Here is a 25,604-nt window from a genome sequence, read left to right as displayed (position 1 = left end):
CTTCTTAACCCCTCTTCACATCCCTCAGCTCTCCCATGTGCATTTATCTACCCTTACATATCTATGTGCCACACGATGCGCTTAGCAGGCTCCCTCGGTACGGCTCATAAGTCAGCGGGGTTAAAATCCTCTCCTATTCTCACATTATCTCCTAATCTCTAAAACACGTCTGTAGAAGAACTCCGGGCTGACCTTTGGCACCATAAGCCGGCGCACGTATCAGTAATGAAGTGACCCGAGGGTGGAAACCCGGCCGCAGGACCGCGCATCTCTCCCTCCACGCCCGGCAGCGGATGCACGGCACCCCGCGGCGGGGCCCACGAGAGGAAGCCGAAGCTTCCCGGTGCGACGAGAGCTGGGACGGCGCGGGCAGTAACTAACGCGCAACCGGAATTCCCGACGGCTGCAGCTGCCTGCGTGCCCAGCAGCCGGCTGCGGGTCCGGACGGCGGCGGACCGCCTGTCCAGGTCGCAGAACTGTACCCACACGTGCCCCCCGGCAGCGCCGCACCCGGACCCCCCGAACCCCGCACCCGTTCCGCGGCGCGGCCACGGCGGCGAAAGCCGTGCGGCAGGGCGGGGGCGCGGCCATCGCGGCGAAGGCGTGATCTAGAGCCAGCCTTTGCGAATCGGAGGACCGGAGAGCGGCGGGATGCGGGCGAGCCGTGCGGAGATTGGTCGGTGTGGAAGCGGGGCTGGCCCGGGGCGGGCGGTGCTGGACGGGGCGGGCGGCGGCCGGCGCGCAGCTGGAATGGGGCGGGAGGGAGCGGGGCGCCCGGTGCAGCTGGCGGGGGGCGCCGGCCGTCGCCATAAAGTGAATGGGCCGGGTGAATGGGCGGCAGTCGGCCGGCGCCCTCCGCCCTCCCCGTGAGCCGCAGGCCGGCAGCGAGGCGCAGCGTGCCGGAGAGTCGCGGGGATTTACTTTCTGACGGCGGCGGAGCGGTCCGGGTAGTGGGGCAGGGGCAGCGGCGTCATCCCGTTCGCAGGATTAAGGCCGCCGAGCCGAGCCCGCATCTGGAGCTGCTGTAAGTGCCCCTCCGTCAGACGCCTCCTGGGAACGGGGTGGTCCGCTGCTCTCCCCGGGGCGCCCTCGGTGCCCGCCCGGGTGCGTCCGGATCCGGTGCGGGGCGGGAGCATCTTCGGGGCGCTCCGCTTGGGACCGCAGCGCCGGGGCAGGAACCGGGGGACAGCGGGAGAGCGGGCCCGGCCCTCTGCCCTGCCCTGATCGGGGCCGCGGTGCTGCCGGTCCTGCCGGTCCTGCTGTTCCGTACCCCTCCCGGCAAGCGCTCCCGGAGCCCCTGGCAGTTGCTAAACTTAGGCATTTTCCACTGGGGCGAGCGGGGCCGGGGCTGTTTAAATTAGCCGGGGCTCGCTGTAAATAACGGCGCTGCGGGCTGCGGCTCAGCTGTCTGCAGGGCCCGGGGCAGCGGGACGCGGGGAGACGGCGCCTGGGAAAAGCGCCGCAGCACGACGGCGTTCGGACAGTTGGATAAATGATATTTATGTAACGGACTGGCGCCTGTTTAGAGCGGAGCCGACCTCCCTGCAGCTCCGGGGTGAGGGCGAGCCGGCCCGTGGCTGCGGGTACCCGCCGGGAGCAGCGGAGCCGGCCGGGTTGAGGGGGAAGGAGCGAGGGAAGCGCCGATCCCCGGCGGCGGCTCCGTCGGCAGCTGCGGGGGAAGGAGCGGGACCGGGCAGCGCCGGGAGGCTCCGAGCAGAGCCGGTGGTCGAACGCCGGGTTCTGGAACGGCGGGCTCCTTCACCTTCCCGACGATGAGCGCGGCCCGGGGAAGCCGTGACCGCCGGGGGCAGGGAGCGGAGCGGCGCCCGACGGAGCGCGGCTGTTCCACGCTCAACGAGAGCGGGCCCGTCTCCCGGCTCGGCCCCGGCTGGCGGCGGCCCTGGGAGCGGCCCCGCGCTGCAGCTGCCGGAGTGGGCTCGGGGGGGCGGCGGGGCCCGGCCCGGTGCTGCTGAGCGGGGCACACCTGTCGGCTCCGCGCCCCCGCCGCGGGACAGCTGAGCGGGGACGGGACGGGCGGCCCCCCCGGCGGTTCTGCTGGGCTCGGTGCCGCGGTCCCGGCTCGTAGCTACCCGGCGGGCTGCGGGGGGAACCGGTATGAGCTGGTGGGTCGGGAAGCAAAGAGGGGAACCCGGCGCTCCCCTGCCGCTCTCTGCACCCGGCCTGTAGAATGCGGCGTGACATGGCTTCGTCCTCACTGCGGCTTAGGGAGATGCTAAAAGCAGCAGCTCAGGAAGGTGTCTTTCACGAGCGTCACCCGTGATGTGTCCTACCGCACTACTGGCGATGGCAGCGAGGTCTTTCTCGAGCCCTCTGCTCCCTCGGAGGGACGGGCTTTTTGTAAGCTGCGTGATGCCTTCCTGCGGGGACAAAGAGCTGCTGCTGGCTCCAGAGGGACTGGCGGGGCATGGAGCTGCTGCCGGGCCACACTGATAGCTGCAGAAACGAGGCAGGAGGTGGCTTTCGTTACCAGATGGTCGCACTGTGCCCGTATCGGGCGTTGTGCGAGGGCTCAGGGCAAGGACAGTGTTTTCCGTTCGCTGCCGGCGCTGCATGAGAGCCAGTCTTCGTGAAACACAGCTATATCTCAGTAACTGAAATGTGTCCTGTCCCGGACACTCCTTTGACGACTCGTAGTTCTGCTTTGATAGAGGGATGTCTGCAAGCCTCACTTAGTATCTGTTGCCTTTCTGAAATGGCTTCATTCTGGCAAATAATAGATGTTACAACTGTGGCTGAATTGCAATAAATCCATTCATGCACCTCATAGGAAGGTCGGCAAAAAAGCAGCATCTTTTCTGTCTGTCAGATGCTACTGAAACCGTGAGATTGAGAGGTAAAGCTAACTTTGGAAACTGCCAAAAAGAAAAATCCAGAAACCTGATCTGGGAGAGCGCGCCGAAAGGAAGATGAGATGTGCCGGGGACATGAATTCTGTCTCGTGACCTGGCACATGTGCCCCAGCTCTGGGGACAGGGGAGGTCCTGGGCTGGGAATTAAGTCCCCATAGGGATGGCTGGTGGCCTTGTGCCACGTGCCCTACAATGGGGCAAGACGCAGGGCAGGGAGCAGGAGCTGTGGCACTGCTGCCTGCCCGAATACAGGAGGCTGCGGTTTGCTTAGGGCCTGGTCACCGGGAGGAGGTCCCCACTCGCCGTGCAATGCTGGGGTGCAAGGGCATTGTACTGTGCCAGCTCCAGAACCTGGCTTTGGGCTGGGGCACAGTGCTGAGTTCTGGGCTGCCCGTGGTTTGCCTTCTGTCTGCAGTGCCTGGTACCACAGCTGGGGCTGGGGAAAATCCTCCAGCAGTGTGGGGCTGGGATGCAGGCAGCCAGAGAGAGAGGATTTGTGCGGCTGCACTGTGCCTGCTGTCCTCCCTTTGTGTGCCGGCACCCCTGCCCTCCGCCTGGCTCACCTCTGAATATTAATGCCTCTGGCAGATTGGATAATAATGTGACTGGGAATTGAATGAAGCTGGTTATTAGCTCCTGGCTTGCGTGGGGCATTTAAGGCAGCCCTGAGGCTGCTGCTGAAGGCACAGTGGGTCAGGTTGTGCTGCGGCAGGGGCTGGCTCTGCCCTGACTGGGACTGGCAGTACCACCAGCTCCTGTGGGGTCTTTGGGGACAGATCCAGGTGTGCTAGGAAAGGGGACACGGTCCACTGTTACAGAGGAGAAACTGAGCTCTGGCAGCACTGAACACCCTGCAGCTACTGAACCTCTCTACGATGCTCTGCACTGTCTCCCAGAGTGCAGCTCCACCAGAAAATAAGCATTTACACCCTTCTTACCCATGCACAAGAGCAGGGAACCCAGAGTTAAAGTGCAGGAGCTGCTATTAATTTTGTACATCTGATTTTGACCTCTCAAGGTATTCAGAAAGGCAGTGAGGTGCTCCAGCTCCTTGTGATTTCAACTGGAGCAGACCTGCATTTGTCCAATTAACCCTTCAGAAATTACCATCCGAGCTTCTGTGAACAAGCCACCTGTTTGCAAACCCCATCCAACAACTTCCACCATCCCAGAAGCTGACAGCCTCAGAACTGCTAGTGTCTCTAGGGTGTATCACATACTGGGCTGTTTCTCACAGCCCTCTTCCTCCAGCCCCCTTTATTTAAATAAATGCCATAATTTGCTGCTAGCAGAGCCTCGGCGAGAGCTGGGTTGAAGGGCTCAGCTCCGGCAGTGCTGCCTGCAGACAGCACAAAAAAAGAACCAAAAGCACCACTGTCGGGGCTGGGAACCCTCAACCCCTTCTCCCGGTGCCAATTTTGTGAGGCCAGTTTTTAGGAGATGCCAACGATAACCGTCCAAAGAGATGTATGAGAGTTCAGCCGTAAATCACGCTGACCTGTCTGAGTGTGGACGTTTTTATTTACTTGTCTTTCTGAAAGACAAATAAACAGAAAATGCCTCCCAAATAAAGCAGCTCCCCGCTTGGATTTGAACACGCTTTAAAAGAAATCCCTTTTGTTTTAGCCATTTTTATTTCCTGTTTGTTTCTGAGCTTAGACTTGACAATGAAAACCACATGAAATTCCCTTTTTGTTCCATCAGTTTTATTTTTGGTGCCACAATATCCCAAACTTCCAGTTCTGCAGGATATATATTTTTTGTGGATGCACATTTATTGCAAGGTTATTTTTTTTTTAGAGCAAATGCACGGATTTTTATTTTTTTTTTCTCCTTAAAATGAAAGTCAGGCAGTCTTGAGGATGGGGTGTACCGGGGTGTTTGAAGAATACTCATAGATGTGAGTGATATTCGTTGAGCTGTAAGCGCTGTGCTGGTGCTGCTCTATTCCTAACCAGGGAGCAATCCCATAGGCAAAGCGAGGAGCGGTGAACGAATGTGCGTCCGGTTAGAAGCCTTTCTCAGCATCGTTCTGCCAGCGGGCGCTGGAGCTCAGCTGCGGCGGGGCTGTGGCTGTGCAGTCAGCGCGTGGACCCGATGCGGGCTGCCGGCGGATCTCGGGGTGCCGAGGTGTCCCTGTATTGGAGGGCTGCGACCCAAGCCGCTCGCAGAGCGCCCGCTCCCCCTGCCCCGGCCCTTTGCTCTGCACTGCTTTGATGGGATTGCCCGCGGGCTGGGTTGAATGAGTAATGACGGATCTGCAGCTTTCTTCCTTACCCACCCAAATGCCTACCTCCCAGGGCTCTGTGTGGGATGCAGCACGGAACAGATGGAAAAAACTAGGGATTTAAAAAAAAACAATAACACAAAAACAACCCAGACTTCGCACACAGACTCCGGGCAGCTCGGTGCATTTCAGGACCCTGACATTCAGAGCCAGGTTTCGCTGCTTCCCTTGTCTCTGTGCTCACAGATTCACGGGCACAGAGCAGTTTTTCTATGGAGCCCTGAGCCCGATCCTGCAAGCACAGTCGCTTGCACAAGGCTGTGGCGCAGGGGCCGGCCGTGTTTGCAGTGGGAACGGCTGATTATCCCCTCACTCCCCTCCGCACGATGTCTGGGTAAACAGACTGACCTTCAGGGCATGGTGCAAGGGCCATAAAGGCGGGGGGGGGAGGGGGGTGGTCGGTGCTCCAGCAGCTGCCCAGTGCCTCTCCAAAGGGGGCTGGTAGTTCTGAGCATCCTTTCCATGCTTCCTCAAGATGCTGCACCCTGAGTTCCCCGCTTGCTGCATTCAGACAGCAGTGGAGTCAGGCAATGGGATGTGCATCCCTCACAGCCATTTGGGCTCTACCACCACCCCTCCTCCAGCCCCAGCTCTGCACGGCTGCCCTACAGCAGCAGCCCAGCTGCAGCACACACAAAAAAAGATTCTCTCTAGCTGCTGTTTTAGCCAAGTTTTGTTTATGGACGAGTCAAACTTCTGCAGGCGAGATTTATGGCAGAAGCACTGACTGACAGCTTCACCGCGCACCAAGGTCGGAGCTGCATGCGGGGTATGATGTGCTGGCGGCATGGCCGGGCCTTCTGACCTTCAGCCTGCCTGATTAGGGGCTTTCTTCAGCTTGTTTACTAATTGTGAGAGCCACTGACATCCCCAATAGCGGCTGAGTCATCTGTTGCCCTCCATCTGCATACAAAGCTCAGAGGCAGCTGGAACCACATTGCTCTGGCTGTCTCCTGGCCCACCCTCCCTCAATGGGCCAACTTTACAGCTGCACAGATACCTAAAGGCGCTGGACCACCTCCCTTTAATTGCTGCAGCAATCACACCTGCACGCACGCCAAGCAGTGGTTGTGTGGGCAGGCTGCCGCCAGGCTCGGTCACCACAGCTGCTCTGCTCCTGCACAGATGTGGGCAAACGTGTCATGTGTGCAGGGACCTGTGAGCAGAGCCCCCTCCCTGCTCTGTATTGGCTGCAAGATTCTCACTGCCAAATTTCTCCCCTATCTCAGCCTCTTTCTGCCCTCACCAGAGCAATCCATTACTTTGCACCCTCCAAGCACGCACAGCTCCCAGCACTCCTGTGCTCCAAAGCTTGACGCTGCCAGCAACTTTGTGCAACTGTGATTCGTTATGGCAGAATGGAGCCTCAGCTGATTTATTTTATTCCAGATGCCTAACAAACAAACTGAGCTGTAACAAAGTGCAGCTTTATTAATGTAACCACAGAGCCTGTCAGAGGGACAAGCACAGCCCTGGCTGATGGAGCCAAGGTGCTGCACCCAGGAAGGCAGCTGGACACAACCAGCCCCATGCTGCAGTTCCTGCAAGAGTTCAAGGAGTACAGAAAGGAACAGCTTTGTAGGAAAGCAGACAGTGCTTCCCTCCTGTGCTGTGACTGGTATCTCCAGCCTCCAGTTCAGAGCCACACAGGCAGGCTAAGGGCAACTCTGCTGGGGTGCCTGGCCACACTGCTTTGGCACAAGCTGAGTGAAGGCACTGCCTGGTTCCCAGGGCTCCCCCAGTGCTGCTGTGGGCTGGGGACCAGCCACACACAGACCCAGTGAGTGGGAACACCAGGGAGAACTACACCACATAGCTCATAACCCATGCTACAGCCAAACAGCACACATCTTTTGTGGGCTTTTTTTTTTTTATTTTTCCTGCAGACATCGGTACAGAGCTGTCACCCCTTGGGATGCTCCCACTGTGACAGTCCTGCACGAGACCAATGCATTATTACCTCTCTGCTACCCAGAACAGGCATTTGGCTGTTTTCCTCTGCTGCAGCTTGGGGCTCACCCTCACCTTGTGGACTGACCCCAGCCCCACAGGGCACGTCAGACAGTGTCTAGCAAGGCTGTGCATTTCCCTAGCACCTCTTATCTGATGATCTGGAAACACTTAAAGGAATTTCACTTCATCGCCTCCCCCAGTTCAAAAAGGCTTTTTAACATCATTTTTGCAGTGAGGAATGGCATCCCAGAGCAGCCAATGTTACCTACATCACACACCAAGTTGGCAGCAGTGCATCTCCCCACCCTGATCCGAGTTATCAGAAACTTCTCCAGTAATGGAGACAGAGGATGGGTATGGAGTGGCAGCCCTCACAGCCAGCCCACATGGGACACACAACAGTGTAGCATGCACTGCCCACAATGCTCTTGTGGCTCAAATAACAAGCTCCAAGCAATGAGACTCTGAGAACCTCAGGGACATGAGGCAAATCCCGCTGATGAAGTAGAGAAAAAACAGTATTTCGGGCTTCAAAGAAGCATGCGCTGCTATGAAAATGCCCGTCACCAAAGCTCAGGGGCTAGCACCACACTGCAAGGACCAAATAGAGAAATCATAATAAGCAGTGACTCAGCACTCATCAGCAGTCAGTGATCCATCAGTTTGCTCTGCACACCTGGAAGCACTCCTCGGGTAGCCCAGATGGTGTGCTGCTCTCCTGTCTGTAATGGGGCTGCACACCAGGTAACGGTTTTGCTTCTGCTGGTTATTTTCCAGTGATTAATGGTCTTGCCTGGTTCCTGCTTCAATTCCATTAAGATCAGAGACTTAAGTTTACACAATGAGGTTTAGCAGCAGCTGACCCTGATCTCCTTGTGATCATGTTCCTGTGGTCTCGAGAAAGAGAAGACTTACTCTTTTCTCTCATCCCATCCTTGCTCTCTAGCTGCAGGAAGGAGCCCTCCCAGGCAGCATGCCAGTCCTCAGCTCAGTGCATGATTCCTGTGTCAGGTGCTCTGTGGCACAGGAGACCCAAACCTGCAGCACTAGTGTGGTGCTGTTCCTGCATGAGCAGTGGGCTGAGAGAGGACAGGGCAGCCCCAGCATCTTTCCCTCTGATACACAACAGAGGAAGGGGCTGCCCCATGGCAGCTCAGCCTCCCCAGGACCCAAGTACAGACAGACAGTTCAACTTCCTGACAACGTGGGTAAATAACCAAGAGGCAGAGGGGGATGCTGGCAGCCTGGGCACCCAGATAGACAGCCTCTCCCACAGGCAGACTTGCTGGGGCCTCAGCTCTGCAGGCACATGTGGGGACATGAGTGAAGCACTCCTGTCAGTCCCCAGGTCTCTCACCATGGGCAGCACCCAAGGCACCACTATAATTAGCCTCGCTTGGCTTGTAGTCAGCCTTGATGGTTCTTTCCCACTCCTCTTAAAAAAACAACAACAACAAAAAAAACAACCACAAACCAACCAACCTCAAGTGGAGGAGTCTCTGCTCTTGGGCAGTGGAGCCACTTGTTACTGAGATCCACATAGGGTAACAAAGTAACCCTAACATAGATTTACTACGTTACCCTATGTTACATATGGGCAGTAACATAGGGTTACTACCACCACATATGGTGTGTGCAGTGGGTATGCGATCGCACACATTCAAAGTTTCCTCTCTGAAACTCTCCTAGTTTTAAGTTCAGTTCAAAGAGCAAACTGGTTCTTGACTCAGAAGCACTAGCTAGTTTCAACCTGAGCGTGGGCCTTGTTTTGGAGCCAGTGTTAGCCTGATTCCACAGCACATCCCTGCAGCAGGCCACTTGCCACACTGTGCCTAGCCCTAAATACTGGGACTGGCTTACCCCAAGCCTGGTGTCTGATATTGTCATTTACACCTCCGCACAACCAGCTGTGCGATGCTCCTGTCCTTGCTTTATAGCTCCAGTATGCACGGATGAAACCTGCTCAAGACAGGTACAATGATTCAGGCACACAGGGCACCACATGGAGGACACTGTCCTGCACACAGAGCCAGGCAAGAAGCTGAATTCCTCCTTAAATCTGGTCCAGTGTGGAGTCAAGCCCTCGAAAAGAGGAAATTGTGCTTGACAGATGCAATCATATGCAAATGGCTGTAGAAGAGGGGAAATTATCATCTACAAACATTGGGCAGAAATTCCATCTGCCGCCGCCTCAAGAAGGGCTCTTAATAAATTCTGAGACAGCAAAGTGACACACATCTTAATCAAGACTTAATCCAGGGAATTAATTCACTGCGCGTTTCTGCATAATTCCAAGAGCAATGCAAAAAGCCATGGCAATATCTGCAGCAGATGGACTCCCCCCTACTCCCTGCAAAGGTATTAAAGAAAACACAACGCCGTCACATCATGCTGTGTGCATACATAGGGCAGAAAGCAACAGGGCTGCATGTACATGGTCTGCAGCCAACAAAGGTCGCCAAAGGCTGGGGAAAGTGGTGAGCATGGAGCTGCTGCTCCACAACCCAGGATGAGACACTTGCAGGAAGCAGTGCTCTGGGAAACTGGCACTGGGTCTCTACTGAGATGCTGCTCTCAGGGTGTGTCAGAGCCAGCACTAAGGTTCAGGAGCGGTGGGATGGGGAGCTCCAGGGAGCAGGGGGAAACGCTGAGGCTCTCACCAGCAAACCAGCAGCAGACACCAGTAGGGTGAAGCACCAGTTTCCAGCCTCACCACAGCCTGAGAGCACAGGTATGGTCTGGCCTCACCAAGACCCCAGCAGCAGCCCTGCTCAGAGTGACAGGAGGCTTTAGACAGCTCTGAAAATACATTCTTAGTCACTGTCATCCAGCTCCAAAGGAGGTGCGACAGCTCTGTTATTAATCTCTTGTTTACATGTTTAAGCGCTCACACAGCCCAGCTGAAATGCGACCTTCGCACAGTTTGGTCCTGGCACGCGTGGGCTCAAGGGGTCGTGCAGCCCTTCACCAGCCATTCAGTCTCCACCACTGCCTGTAGCCTTGTTTGAGAATCCCAAGCACCTGGTCCCAGCAGCACCCACCTGCAGCCACGTCGTATCAGTGGCTGTGACGTATCAGCATGAGGGGCTGCTGCAGAGCCAGGGACTGGAGGGCTGCTGGGAGATGCAGGTCCCGCACCCAGCTGCTCTTCTTCAGGAACCATCAAACCAGCACATCCATTGGCGACCATCAAGGCACATACAGCAACATCATGAGCTGAAACCTGAGCTTCAGGGCTCACAGGGCCAGCTTACTTGCCCAGGTGGCAGGGATGGGCTGCTAGCACGTAACACTTCCCACCTGACTCTGTGAGCCCCCAGTGTTGTACCACAGAGATAAGCTCACAGGCAGCATTGGCTTGGAGAGCTCAGAGAACAGGACAGAATAACTGACCCTGGAACAAAGGATGATGAAAAGGGCAGACGAGACGCCACAGCAGTGAGAGTTGGGGGCAACTCCCAGCTGGGGTGCTGTCAGGGCAGCCCATGGGAATAGACAGCACCGGGGAGCCTTTGGCTGAGAGGTGCCAGTGCCTGTCCCCAGGCACCCAAGGGCATGTAATGCAACTCCCGTGTTAACTCGGGCTTCAGAGGTCCTCATTTGCCCAAAAGTATTCCACTTGCAGTGATGGAGCTTGTGGCAGCCTTTGTGCACTTTGGCATGCGTTGCTCCTGGTGCCATGAAATTTTCTGCACGTGCACATCTGTCTGTGCCCATGGTTTTAGGAGTGCCTCAGGGTTCTGGGCACTGCCTGTGCCTGAGCAACTTGCAGGGAGGTGAAGGAGGGCCTGAGGAAACTGCAGAGGGAGGATGGGAGAGCGAGATGTCTGGGGAAGGTGCTAACAGCCCTTGGCTGGCCTAGGACCACTTCCTCAGATCTCCGTTACACAGCATGCTCTGGTGTTGCTATTTCAGTCTGAATGTCACCTATAAATTGGAGGCTCTTTCTCTGAAGGCTGTAAATAGAAGTGTCACTAGATGATCTTTGATTTATAGGGGAGCTCAGCAGAAAGTCTGGCATCTCCATTTTCCAGCCAGGAAACCCAGAAGGGGTCCAAGGATCACATGGGGATCCTTGGCTTTCCCTAGGCCTCTCCTCAGGGGTTGGCCAGTCCCTTCTCACACGGACAGGAAGAGGTCATGGGCACAGATCCAACTCCCTAACCACTCTGCACCTCTTTTTCAGGTTCCTCCTTCGCCACCACCCATTCCTGCCCCATGGATTTCAACCTGCTGGCGGACGCGGAGGCTCGCAGCCCAGCCCTGTCCCTCTCAGACTCTGGCACCCCCCAGCACGAGCACAGCTGCAAGGGGCAGGACCATAGCGGTGAGTGTGAGGTCTCATGCTCCTGGTGGGCAGCATCCAGGGCACAGGGCAGAAAGAGAGCAGGGGGAGATGTGGGACAAGCATCGCTGTACAGCAGGAGCTGCCCAAGTGCTCAGTTGGAAACTTTCCATGCTTTGGGTTAACTTCAAGCTGAACTTCTCAGGTGCAGTCAAAGAGAGACAATGCAAAGCTCCCTGTGCAAGGGGAGCCAAGGGCTGGGGACAACCTGCTGCTCCCTGTGTAAAGCCTCTGGGCTCACGCACTTGCAGAAACTAATCAGCATAATGATGCAGATTAAAATTCCCTGGAGCGATCATCACGGAGGGTGCTGTACCAGAATAACTATGGTCAGAGAACCCAGCCACTGAATTCCCTACTGCACACATACCTTAGTCGGGCACATCCCCAAGCTTGGCGGCTCCTCATCAGCTGCTGGGACACACAGTGCATCTCCATCCAAGTGACTTCCCAGTCGAGCCCTGTTCCCCGCACAAAACTGCCAACTAGGGAGCAGACTTTTTTTCCATTAGGCATGAGGAGCTAATTTCAGCTATGACTGCAGGAGTTTCATTGAGTGGGTGAATGCACACGGGATGCATTTCACAGCCTATTTTAGGTCAACAATAAACATCGGGTGCCTGACTACGTCACTCTTCACCGTATTAAACAGGCTGGAAATAAAGCATCTGAGGAAGGTGGCTATATGCTGGCATTACCTATGCACAGGGGATGTTGCCTCCTGCACTCTCACCAGGCATTCCTACTTACCCTGGGCTCAGCTTCTTCTTCTCTGCAGAGCAAGAGATGGTGGGGAATGGGGAAGAAACCTGGTCTGTCTTAGCTCTCCAAGGTCCTCCTCATCCTCTGATGGTAATAGTGTGTGCAACAGCCCCTCATGTTAGATCTCATCAGGCAGGAAACAAGGGAGAGATACATTCCATAGCTGGCTCCTTGGTCGGGATCCAGGGCAGACCGCAAGGACCTTCCTTCCCATGGGGTCCCCACTGTGGCACCCACACTGCACTCTTAACAGTACACTTTTCCATGCCTAGAGAAACAGCAGAAATTAAGACAACAGTCCCTGCAAGCAATGCACAGGAAGAGCCAAAGGCAGCAGGTGCAGAACCAGAAAGGACAGCAAGAGGGAGGCATAGTTGTAGAGGTTTTTCCAGACTCTGAGGCAGGTTTTCTACATCTGCCTGGGCTTCACAAGATTTAGAGAAAGCCCAGACCCACAGGGCGTGGAGGAGATGAATGTAAGTTGCTTGCCTAACTCTTCCACCAAGATGCAGCCCATTAGCTGGTGGTTTTACTCTGTTGTCGTTCCCTTTGGGTGTAATTTCTCCTTGTGGGAAGAGGGGCAGCTCTCAGCAGGAACTCCTGTTTTGGGCACAGCTCCTATTTGGCAGCAGCCTCTTTGGAAACCCACAGATAAGGGCTCCTTTGGGAACATGTCCCATGCATGCATCAGGCTTTTAATTAACCCAGACTTAGCAAACAAACCAAATGTTGTCCCTTCATCTGTACTGAGCTATTCCCAATAACTAGCTCAAACATTGTGCCATCGCTGCCTTTTTAATGTGTTTTGGAAATGAGCAATGAAGGAGTGTCCTTCTTCCAACTCTGGCTTAGAGCACTGAGCTAGAGAAATCAGGCTGATCCCTTCAGCAATAATTGCTACTCAAAATAAAATAAAAAGCCAAGAGCCTCCAGCAGTCCTGCAGGAAGGTACTCCCATATGAGGATGCTCGTGTTAGTGAGGAGAGCACTATGAGACTATAGCCAGCCCCCACTGGTCCACTTTTCAGACCTGTGCCTTCTTCTGTTTCAAGAGTACACTTTGAAATTCCTCATCCTGGTACAGCCCAGCTGAAAAGCCTGCTGCACTCCAGCAGTGGAAACAGGAGATCATGCCTTCCCAGCCAGCTTGCATTACAACGTACCTGGAGTTCCTGTATTTCCAATGTAAGCATTAAACATCCCACAGACCTGCAGGCAGAGAATGGGGAGCATACGGGAACTCTGCATTGCTTCAGACTTTGCAGTGTGTGTCCAGTGTGCACTCTCCCCCACAAGGGGTGGGAGCCCTGCAGCACCTTCTGAGCAAGGCAGGCCCAAGGAAGCAGGGCTTTCCCAGAAGCAACAGGAGGGATTTCTGAGCTAACAGAGCACGACCAACTGCTTTTCTGACTCCCTCTTAGGGCTTCTCTCTTCCATTTGTTTTTTATGGAACTTGTTTTTGACAGGCACGTGTATTGGAGATGAAGACCCCTTTCTTCTCACCTGGATATATTCCAGGCTCCTGTTTCCTTGCCCTTCTGAGTTTTCAGAGGCTGTACAGAACAACTTCCACTTTGGGATGTTTTTTTCTTGGATTTTAAAGTCTTTTAAAACCAGCTTCCACTTAAAAAAACCCACAACCAAAAAAAAAGTCCTTTTCATCTGAAACCCAGTGGAGCAATGCCAGGAGTTTTGAAAAGATTCATCTCCCAAACACAATAGTTCTGCCATTGTTTGCAATAATCTCAAGTTGGTTTTGCTGATATTTCCGACTGGAAAAGAGCACCTCCCCTCCCTGCTGAAAACCAAGTTTTCAGTTGGAAGCATCTCACCCTGCTTCTAGATCAGAATGAAGTGGTGGTGAATGTCAGCAGCAATTTGTTTTGCCTGGAAGAATTCTCTTCTATGGCAGCTTCTCTCAGCTCCTGGTAAAACTTTTTCTAAGACATCAGCTGCAGTTTTCCTCCATTCACTGCTGAGGGGTTCGGCTGCGACGTTTGAACACGCAGAACATTTGCTTGCAGGGCTGTTGCACAGGGAGGCAGTTGGCGTGGCCGAGCTGCTCACCTCCATCCCAGCTCAGCACAGGTAGGCACCCCTAGCTCTGCACTTGGTGATGGCAGAGGCTAAGCTGCACTTTGAGGTTACACATCCACACAAACACTGATAGTTTCAGGACATTCACCAGAGGGGCAGCAAAAGAAGGACTCAGTCACTTGGATGGGGAACTCCAAGTGGGAAGACCAGGGGTGAGAGGACAGAAGATGCTGGAATAATGTAAGGGAAGATAAGGCCTTTTCCTCCTTCCTAAAATTCAAAATAGGTATTCCTAAGTAAGAAAATATTGGGATGGACTGGGAGAAAGGAGGAAAAAAAAGCCTGTTCCTTGGGTTTAGTTAATTTAAGATCCTCAACTTGCCATCACTGGCAGTCTGCCTTTCCCCAACCACTTCTCCGCAAAAGCACTATTTGATCTTTAGTTGCATTATGAATGATGATTTCTTTTCAAACTTTTTTCTACAGGCACCCTTAGGCAGTAAGATCTCAGCACAGTAGGATATAGCTGGCCTGGGAAAGTTTTACCACCGCCACCCATCGTCAGAGTGACAGAGGAAACCCAAGGGCTGCCTGGGTGGCTGTGCGATCCAGGCAGCAGTCATATGAGGGCAGGCTGTGAGGGGCTCTCCGAACGCAGCTGAGCCCCCACATTAACACAGGGGATGTCTCCCATCTTTGTTTTGCATATAGATACCGAGAAGTCCCAACAGAACCAGACAGACGACTCCAACCCCGAGGACGGCTCTCTCAAGAAGAAGCAGCGGAGGCAGCGGACTCACTTCACCAGCCAGCAGCTCCAGGAGCTGGAAGCCACGTTCCAGAGGAACCGCTACCCTGACATGAGCACCAGGGAGGAGATTGCAGTCTGGACCAACCTGACGGAGGCACGAGTGCGGGTAGGACTGCGGCCCTGCACTCACCCCTGGGGGGGCAGGAAACTGTCTGTAATGCAAGCCACCAAGCTGTCCCCCAAAAAAGGGGCACTAGAACATTTCCCCACCCTGAAAGAACCTCACAAATAACTCCGACACTGTCTGACATAGCCACATTCACTCACACCTTCCTCCCCAAGCACAAGCTTGCAGCACTACAGGGGCATCCAAAGCCCAGGCTCTGCGTCACTGAGCCTCCCCAGCCTCAGCCTCACCAGAGGGCACCCTCTGGGGCTCCCCAACTGCTGTGCTGTCACAGGCACAGCATGGCAGGGCTCCAGCTGGAATGAGAGCTTCTCTCTGCTGCTAGAATTATGAGTTAGCAGCAGTGTGAATAGCCTTCCAGCAGCTTCCATGCTCTGGGAAGTTATTGTTTGAGTCCCTCCAACACTAACAGATTTTCCTGTTAGAAGACAGTATTTTAGTGTTCTCTGAGCTGATGCTGAGGTGAAATCAAAGCGAGAGAGGTTGTTTCCTCAACTGAGCAAGCTCCAGCTGCATCCCTGAACACTTTGCTCCCAACCCCTGCTCCTTAGCTGTGCACACGTGGAAATAGTCTCAGCTTTCCTCCCTTTCCAACCCCCAGAAGGACATTTGTTTGTTAAACACAGCAGGTCAGGCAGTACACAGAAGGCAGGCAGCAGCAGGACCTGTCTGTTAGCCTGTATCAGGACACAGTCACAGGCTTCTGCCCGCCAGGGAAAAGCCAGAACCGAACCTGGGCCAGTCTCCTGGTCACTCCTTGATTTCCTCCACCAGTTAATGCCAAACAAACACAGTGCAGCTTCAGTGCCTAGGGACCATGAGTCAAAGCTACAGCAGAGACAGGAAAGGCTTCCCAAGGCAGTTCCTGAACATGCAGTTTGTACAGGACCAGCACTACTGCCTAGCATCAGCATCCACACAGCGGTGTAGGCCTGCGGTAAGTCTTGAGCACCACCTTTAGGTGGCCTCAAACACCTAATGTTACTCTGTGCTCTCTAAGCATCTTGCTTGTGTTTTGATCAACATGGTGACTCCTCACAGGAGATGATCTTGCAGCCCAAACACCTCACTGCAGCACCTTGCCCACTGCCCAGCATCCCTGGGTACAGACCCAGCCCTTCACCCACTCCTGTGCTGGGTAAACAGGCCAAGGAGCAGCCCAGAGTGCCTCTCCGCCACTTCACCTCTCTCCTCTCTTACAGGTCTGGTTCAAAAATCGCAGGGCTAAGTGGAGGAAACGGGAGAGGAACCAGCAGGCCGAGCTCTGCAAGAACAGCTTTGGAGCCCAGTTCAATGGACTGATGCAGCCCTATGATGACGTGTATTCCAGCTATTCCTACAACAACTGGGCCACCAAAGGGCTCGCCACCAGCCCGCTCTCAGCTAAGAGCTTCCCATTCTTCAACTCCATGAACGTCAGCCCCCTCTCCTCCCAGCCCATGTTCTCCCCACCCAGCTCCATCGCCTCGATGACCATGCCTTCATCCATGGTCCCTTCTGCAGTGACTGGCGTCCCGGCCTCCAGCCTCAACAATCTGGGAAACATCAACAACCTGAACAGCCCAAGCCTCAACTCTGCCGTCTCATCCAGTGCCTGTCCTTACGCCTCCACAGCCAGCCCCTACATGTACAGGGACACGTGCAACTCCAGCCTGGCAAGCCTGAGGTTGAAGGCCAAGCAGCATGCCAACTTTACTTACCCGGCGGTGCAGACGGCAGCTTCCAACCTAAGCCCTTGCCAATACGCCGTGGACAGGCCTGTATGAAGTGCTGCTCTCTGCTGACTGGGGACTTGACCTTAGCCTGACACAAGGAGACCTTTAGCCCTACAACAGTGTACATCCTGCAGAGCAAGAGTGGAAGCAAGAGAGAGCAAAAGAGCATGAGAAAGTGAGGGCACACAGCAAGCAGGCAGATGGACCTCGATGAAGATTTGTCTAACTATCGTATGGTGAATTTTGACTGTCTTTCCCCTCCCAACTTCCCTCCTTCCCTGGCCACCAAACACTTACCCTCCCTGTTGGTAAGGAAACCAAAACAGTCTGCTGGAAGCCCTATGGGGAAGCAGGAGCCCCAGCAGGCAGCATGCCTAGCTTGTGGGAAGATGAGCTCAGAATGCTTTGGCCTGGCCCCTCTAAACCCCACATCCCACAGTGGGATGCAGGGATGGGGTGTCATGAGGCTGCTCTCCAGTGCTTGGCCAATCCCCTCCTTCTCCCCTGACACACACAAGGGTTGGTGCAGAATATCTCACTCATTTTCTTATCAGGCAGCCAGTCATTGTCTTGGCTGATTGGCATCCCGTGAGACCACATCTAGAGGCACAGCCTTTCAGATTTCCTTTAGGAACTGAGAGTTGTAAGGATATAAAATATGTGCGTGCATATATACACATACATACACATATACAGACCTATATGTTAAAATATGCCTTTTTGTTTCATACAGGAAGTAAACTGTGAAGTAGACCTTAAAGACAAGAACTCCTTATAGCAAGCATATCCACCAAGGTGGTGTGCTGCCTGCCATGCTTCACTGCTCCACTCATTTCCAGTCAGACAGGAATACCTTTGCCAGTATACATCCAAAGCATCCCCTTCTGCAACAATCAGCTCCCCCTTGCACATCTCCATCCCTTCCTCAAATCCCATTTCAAAGAAAGGAAATAAAAATAAAAGTTGGCACAGTCCCTCTAAGGCTCCTGCCTGCCTGGTTATTGAGAGCACAACCCGGTGTCTAAAGATTCAAAAAGCAAGCACCAACATAGAGTTCAAGCCTGTGGTAGGTGCAGGCTGCACACTCTGTGCTGAGGTTTCCCCATCACACTGTGCGGGGCTGGTGCCTCTGAGTCCCTGCAGCACTCCTGGCTCCAAACAGCACCTCCAGGAGGGGTTGCAGATACCTGCCCACCCCTCTGGCCCTTTGCTGTTTCTTTCAGGAAAGCTGTAAAACAAAGCTGCTCTCCTGGGAGGTGCATGCACAGTAGGACCTGTAGCTTCTGCCAATGCCGAGAGACACAGTGGGATTCTCCAAGAACTCAAGAAAGCTCTGTAAGCAGTGGGACATCCCCACTCAGATTGGTCTCCTTCCACATGGGGCACATACTTGAGGGGCAGGCACAACCCCAACACATCAACAAGACAAACCATCCCACATGGGTGAGCGGGACAGGCAAAACTGGGACAAAACAGGTTTCTGCAACATTGCCAGCACACAGAGGAAGTAAACTAAGCTAGGAAGGGATCCTTGCTAAGAGACAAAGAGCATAGCCCCTTTTGCACAACATATAAATCACTCCATCTTTACCATAGACTGCTGCACAAAGAGCAGCTGCTGCTGAAGGTATTGGTGAACAGATTCTGAAAGCCACTACAGATGTCAGTCCAACAATGCTATAGGTGAACTATGCTTTGCTCTGAGCTAAATCATAGTGAGGAATCCCTTCATTAAAACAGTTACTGCTGGAAGCACAACACCAACTGCATTGTTCATGCAAAGACTGAGCATCAACATCTAAAGCACGTAGCACATCCAAAACAGGACTGAGCTCTTACCTTGCTGCTAGATGACAATGATGCTGAGGTGGCTTCCATGCCTCCACCCTGAAGCTTCCCCATTGCACACACACACATACTGTGCTCTCACACTGACTCCCCTGCCTGCCCTGGCTCTCCTACAGAAGGAGGGAACAGAAGCTCAACCCCTCTGGTTTCCTCTCCTCAGCTAATCCTGACCCCAGCTGCACCTAGTCCCCACTAATAGCCACAGCCAGGTACTGCCACAGCTCTCTCCAATCCTGCACCAAGATACAGGGCCTTTCCCACAGCTGCTGCTTCCCTGCATTTGCAGCACCCCACCCCCCATGCTGACTTGGGCACAGGTGGGAATACAGCAAAGCCAGAAGCACCTCTCTGCAGTCAGAGTGCACCATGCCACCATGCCCAGACCTAGCAGCAGTCACACACCAGCTCTGAGCTGAGAGCACTTTGTACAGTGGCACCAAAGAACAGAAGAATTCTGGGGAAAAAAAAAAAAAAAAACCTTAAAATTTGCAGACATCAGAGATGGTCAAAAACAAAGAACAAAGTGATCAAATTGGCAGCAGTGAGCCCTAGGTGAGGTGTCCTGCCTTCCAGATGCCACCTGCCTTCTTAGTGCAACCGAGCTCCAATGCTCAGCCCCTCAGCACTTCCCTAGCTGTGTCTCTGGTTCTGCTACCCAAGCAGCACGTTCTAGAAGGCTCCTGCTTATTCTACAGGCTGTCACTGGACGCTTCCCAGTCTGCAGATACAGCATGCACATGTTCTCCTCCATCCAGATCGTTAATGGAAGCGTTGAACAGAACCAGCCTCAGGACAGACATCCTGAAGTTCACTCAGCAAACTCTTCCTTTCAGCAGTGAACAGCAGATAATTCTCTGGGTACAGTTATCCAGTAGGTTTTGCCCCCACCCAGCATTCCAGCTACATCATGTTTCAAAGCTCTTTCGAGAGTCTAGAATATGACACAGCTTCAGAATCCTTAAAAAATCCATTTCGGTGGCAGCCAAGGCTCTCCTTCCCCACATCCTTACCTGCCATGGGAGTGAAGCAGATTACTTTGTCCAGGCACTGCTCGCTGGCAGGGCTTGTGCCACCCATCTCCTCTTCACTCTTTTTGCAGTGTGAATGGAACACTCAGGGCATCTCTGTGCCTGCTGAGCCTGGTATGAGGTGTGCTGCTGCCATGAGCCAGCCAACGCTCCCCTCTGCCAGAGCCCTTCCATGGTGAGGGAAGCTGTGCATGGAAGCAGAGGGCCACAAGGTGGGGAGGGAATCTGGGGAACTGCAGGCAGTGGTGGAAATGCTCCACAGAGAGACAAAGCGTGGTGGAGCCACGCTGTGGCCAAGCAAGCAGGGCACATGGTGAAATCAGTGCTTCCCCCATTGCTCAGAAATAAGGCATCAAATAAAACAACCCACACACAACAGTGTTTATTTTAGTCATTTTCAGGCATCACCATTGCCTACAACACACCATTGCCTTTTCCAATGCACCCAGAGGAGTTTTCAGACCCTTCTGCTTCCCACCCATGGGGCTGTCCCTTGGCAGGGCCCAAAGTAGTGCCTGGTCCCACTCAGGGCCCAGGCAGCAGCCATCCTGGTCAGCCAGCTCAGCTCCCTCATGGTAATAGCTGCTAACATTTGTGTGATTCATTGTGTGACTCTAGGTGTAGTATTATGGGAGATTATATTTGAACCTGTGTCAGCATGCTGAACATCTATAACAAATTGGGTAAGGCTTAATGCCCAGGCTCAGCTCAGAGGTCTGTGTTGCTTCTGAGTTGCACATTCTATGCTCTGCAAACAGTTGGGGAGAGTAGAATTGCAGCCACTCACTGCTTTCCTTGTATCAGTGGGGAGGGGGGTGGGGGTGGGGAGGGGCTTCATCACCAGCAGAGCCAAGAAGGACAGCAGATGAGCTAGAGCATGATTCCTTCCCTCTCTACTTTGACAGAATGAGCCCAAAACTAGGCAGCATCATATAGGCCAGGAGCTGGACCAAAGGAGTCCCCAGCTCTGACTGCCCCCCTCCTCCTTGCATTGCACATGGCAACTCATGTGCTCATTCTGGCAAGTCCCCAGTGGGAGGGAGACATGCCAAAGGCCAGTGCATGAGTTAACCAGAAGGCTTTCATCCACAGGGACCCTCATCACCCCGCATCCTATCTGGTGCCTGAGCTCCACACAGAAATGAAAAATTCCCCTTACTCTCACCTCCCTCCCTCCCAGTTTTCTCCTCCCTCCCTCCCCAGTTTTATTCTCCCTTCAGTTTCTGAGTGTTCACCAGGTAAGACTTGGAGAAGAAGTTACAGAAGAGCACCAAATAACTGAGGTACATCAGGAATGAAAAGGAAATGTCAGGCCAAGTGCAAAGGCAATCCTCATCCTTCCTCCACCAGATGAGCAAGATACACAATGTTACACCTATGGCCATCTGCAGAATCTGTGAAACGGTGATTGCCATGGCAATCCAGCGGGATAACCGAAAGCCTGCTGCTCGCACAGTGTAGTAGGAGTACATGATCGTGTGGATAGTGAGGTTTAGGGTGATGAACCAGCCGCCACCAGACATCATCTCCTTGTAGCAGTACCAGGTATAGATGAGTGTGAGAATGTGATGGTACCAGTGTAAGAAGATGAGCTTCTGTTTCCTAAGAATAATGAACACAGTGTCACCTTGGTTGGAGAAGAGGTACATCATCAGTCAGGCAAATCAAAGAAGCTACACAAGCCTCCAGGTGAGACAGAAAGAGAGAGCTGTAATGTTAAAGCTATTACCTGGCTTGAGCCCACCAAGACTGGCTTCCTGTCAAATTTGCCCATATAGGCACCTGTGGTTCACAGGGAATAAACTTCCTACTGAGTCCTTCAAACCCGCTTTGTGCTGCTGCAAGCAGCTTCTGCTCTTAACCAACTTGACACTCGCCAATGAAAGCATTGCCATGTATGCTCCAACAGGTTCCTGTTCTAGGAAAGCAAGCTCTTGCAGGTTTGATGCAAGAAAACCCCGTGGGGCTGCACAAGTGCCCCAGCACTCCCCCATCTGCTGCTGCCTTCCCACTGCAGAATGGCCTATTGGTTTGAGAGGTGAAACCAGTGCAAGAATATCAGGCTGTACCCTGCAGAAAGGCAATGTGCCATCTGGGATGAGAAACAGGAAGCAAGAAAAGTAAGTGACATGCAAGGCAAAACAGCCCTGTTCTCTGACAGAGACCTGTGAAGAAAAGCCTGCTTGCAAAAGCAAAGTTCTGAACACATTGCAAAAGGAGAGGTTTCAGACTCACCCAGTTCCAGCACTTTGCTCAGTGCAAATAAATAGACCCAAAACTTGCAGACGGGGTCGACATAAAAGACTTGATTGCACACTGACTGTTTAAATCCCATAGTAGTCAGAATGGAGATCATGTGCTTCCAGGTGCGATAGGCCCCGATGGCACTGCAAGAAACCCAGAGGAGATCTGCAAGCTGTGTCCAGTCCACTCTCAGAAAGCTTCTTTGTTGTCAGCTTGTACATTTCATGACATCTCCCAACAGACCATGAGCAGTCATTCCAAGCCAACTTGTGCTCAAAAGCAGAGGTGCTCCACTATATTCAGTGCCTGGCAAGGCAGTAGGCTCCCTTTGTGCTCCCCCACCAGGCTGAAGATGTGGGGATGAGGGCAATGTTGACAATGTGAAATCTACTCAATTATGGAGCACAGACTGCAGCTTTCTCATTGTCACTTTAGGAAACCAGTGCCAAAGGACTAGACTGTTCGAAACCAAGTATCTTTATATTAATCTTATGTTTAAATCCAAGATCTTTACATCTTGCATGATAAAATAAATAAACAAACCAGAGCTAGAACTTATCAGGTAATGCTAGGCTGAGAGTTCTTACCTGAACAAGGCCAGCCCCAGGGACCAGAGGGCCAGTGGTGTGCGCAGCTTGTAGCCTCTCCTATCCTTCATTAAATATTGGATTCCAAAGATCAGAACCACATAAGCTACAGAAAAAATGAAGGACTTACGCCTGCAAGGAGAGAAGGAGCAGTCAGGGAAAGAGCCAGGCTGAGCTCCTCTTTGCAGTGGAGTTCTGTGTGCCCAGCAGAGTTCTCAACAACAACAACAACAGAACAAAACATCACCCGTCTTCATGTTAGGGTTGGGTTTGGTCAGAGGAAGCCTCTCCTGGAAGTGAGGGAGGGGAAATCCTGGGATCACAGGTGAGAATGGGAGCTGTTCCACCAGGCAGGAACCTGCAGGACCTCACAGGACAAGGATGCAACAACCTGCAAGCAGGATCCCAAGCAGACAGGCTGATGTGTTTTGTCCCTTTGTGCACCTGTGTGTTGTTCAAAGGAACCAGTTGCAGTATAGGGCGGTTCCCCTACAGGTTTCACCATGCAGTAGGATGAAAACCAAGCAGAGCAGAGGAACTGGAGCTGAAACACAGCCCTAACAGCCCAGCTCTCACACACAGGGTGAGCAGCAGATTCCGATGGCCCAGTACAAAACCAAGCCCTCAACTGCCCTGTGGGAGCAGGTCCAGCAGCCTGGTGCCTAGGGATGAAGGTTCTGCCATGCTGCTGAGCTCACTGCAGTGGAACTCTCTGAGCAGGCAAACCCAAGCACTGCAGAGCCCTGCTGCACCTCTCAGTTGCTTGCCAGGAAAGTGCGGGAGAGAAAAGGAGATAGGCAACTACTCCAGAAACTGTTACATAATCAAGCCTCTTTAAATGCCAGTCCTTAGCAAAGAGCTGGGGCACGTCTGCAGGATCTAATCCTGCAATTGTTTCACTGGGACAAGGATGAAGATCAAAGTACCACCTGGTTTGGCTTCAGACTTTACTGGAGCATAAGCAGCTGTTTAAGTAAGCTGCGAAGTGACCTGACTTCAGTCCCAGCAGCGTGGCAGCACCGAGGGGCTCCGGTGAAGGGGACCAGGCTGCCACCTTGCCCTTCCAGCTCTTAATTCCTTGGAGCAGGGCACTTGCTTTGGTGGTCTTAGCCCTAGCAGACCCCTGCCCATGGGCTCCAGAGCCCAGCCCCAGCCAGCAGACCCACTGGTGAGCCATCCTCCCCGCAGCAACGCTGCAGATGCAACCTCCTCATAGCAGGTTTGGTCTTGTCTCCTCCCAGTTCCCCGTGCTCGCTGCAGCCAGCCTGTCCCTGCAGGCACTCAGTGCGCCATCCCCCAGGGACAAGTGCCACCGATAACAGCACATGGTAGTAAGGGACTGCTTCCCAGCCCCACCCAGCTCTCCACCTGAGCCTCAGCTGCATCCCACGGTTGGGAGCTAATATATGCAAAAGTGGGAAAAGAAGTCAGAAAGGCTGGGAGCAGCTCCCTTCTCTCCGGGCGCTTGGGAACCAAACAGGCCATCCTCTCTGAAATACAAAGTTGCACAAGAGCCAAACGTTGGTAGAAACAAGGCAGCAATTAGTATTTGTAGCAGTTGATACCCAAGCTGAGAACACCTCCAGAAATGGAAAGCCATTTTCTTGCCCCAAAGTTATTTAGGTAAGAGCCAACTCTTTGCTCCAGAAACTGAAAAGCAGTAGGAAGCCAGAGTGTAATGCAGGCATGTTCAGAGAAAAGCACAGCAAAGCAGTCACACGACGGGAGAAAGAAGGCAACTTGTTGGGGTTTCCCTTGGGATGAAAGGGAAACATTGAGGAGGGACATTTATTAAAGGTGTTATGAGGGCAAGAAAACTGCGGGCAGCAACGAGGAAAGCGAGTGAGATCTGCCTCTCGCTCTTCAAAAGGTAGAGAAAGTTTCAGAACAAGATATAACTGAGCTTAGTGAATTTATTTATTGTTCAGCTGGCTTCTGTGTGAATGCATGAGTGGGTAAAGCAAGTTTCCCAAAGAAACACAGGAAGAAATAGCTTAAACAAGAGCTCCATACAAGAAAAGGAGGCTACTCTGCAACATCTTCTTTGAATCCGGGGGAGCAATTGCCCATCAAATAACATTTACGACATCAAGCCACCGGGGATACTCTTGAGGAACGAGCCTGGCTATTCAGGCTGATGGTGCAGGCACCAAATTATTCGACAGCAGCAGTTTGCTGCAGGTTTAGGAATTCAGCCTCAGTGCAAACACAGGAGCTTGTGCTCGCAGATGTTTTTCATCCTCACACCTCAATTCTGCCACATAGGGACAGCTTCCAACACAGGCCGGGACCTGCCATCCCTTCCCCAGTAGTTTCGGGCCATAGTTTCCACTTTCTCCTTTCAGCCCCCCCACCAGCCCCAGCTGCTCTGTCTCATCCCCGCACGGCCGCAGAGATGTGCTGCAGCCTCAGCCCCTTTCCCCACAGCATCGCGCCCAGCGCTCACCAGTTCTCCTGCATCCACCCGATCGCCTCCCTCTCGTTGAAGCTCTGCTCCATGTTCTCCAGCTCCGATGGGTTGAAGCCCAGCACCTCTCCGCACCGCTCCGCAGCTGTCTGCTACGAGCCGAACACCGGCACCGCCCCGGGACCGCCCCCTCCCGGCCCTGGTAGCCCGGGGCTGCTGCTGCTGGCAGCTCCCGGCCTGCGGTCTGCAGTTCTTATATATGTTTCGGGGTTCGTAGCCATAACGTGCTGAACACAGCACGGCTCGGTGTGCCTGCAGATTCTGCTCTTCCAAGCTCCTGCCTTCCACCTGGACACCTGTCACTAGAGTGGCCACCAGGCATTCTGCTCTGTGCCATGCACAGCCCTGCTGGGGGCACTTGCAGTCGAACACCACACAGACACGGAGCTCCAGGGAACCTGAGCCCTCTTCTCTCTGCCAGACACTCAAAGTCTTCACAGTTTCTTTGGCCGTTGCCTGAAAACTGAAACATCATTTAAAACCATTATGTTGCAGGCTGAGCATTTGCTCAGCAGGCGTAAGG

General features: G+C 53.6%; 2 protein-coding genes across 2 annotated transcripts; one reads left to right on the top strand and one right to left on the bottom strand.

Moving 5' to 3' along the window:
- Window positions 1-910: 910 nt before the first annotated feature.
- PITX3 (paired like homeodomain 3) lies at window positions 911-17,888 on the top strand. The gene is made up of 4 exons (XM_015866764.2): window positions 911-1,024; window positions 11,297-11,437; window positions 14,966-15,171; window positions 16,395-17,888. The coding sequence occupies exons 2-4, from the start codon at window positions 11,329-11,331 to the stop codon at window positions 16,956-16,958; spliced, it is 879 nt and encodes a 292-aa protein (XP_015722250.1). The 5' UTR covers window positions 911-1,024; window positions 11,297-11,328; the 3' UTR covers window positions 16,959-17,888.
- Window positions 17,889-20,140: 2,252 nt separating this feature from the next.
- On the bottom strand, window positions 20,141-25,238 carry ELOVL3 (ELOVL fatty acid elongase 3). The gene is made up of 4 exons (XM_015866765.2): window positions 25,061-25,238; window positions 22,615-22,746; window positions 22,019-22,170; window positions 20,141-21,410 (listed from the first exon to the last, which is right to left on the bottom strand). Exons 1-4 carry the CDS (start codon window positions 25,111-25,113, stop codon window positions 20,989-20,991), a joined length of 759 nt encoding a protein of 252 aa, XP_015722251.1. The 5' UTR covers window positions 25,114-25,238; the 3' UTR covers window positions 20,141-20,988.
- Window positions 25,239-25,604: the final 366 nt, after the last annotated feature.

The sequence above is a fragment of the Coturnix japonica genome, chromosome 6, assembly GCF_001577835.2.
Source record: "Coturnix japonica isolate 7356 chromosome 6, Coturnix japonica 2.1, whole genome shotgun sequence".
Classification (NCBI taxonomy): Eukaryota; Metazoa; Chordata; class Aves; order Galliformes; family Phasianidae; genus Coturnix; species Coturnix japonica.
This window is presented reverse-complemented; position numbering and strand designations above follow the sequence as displayed.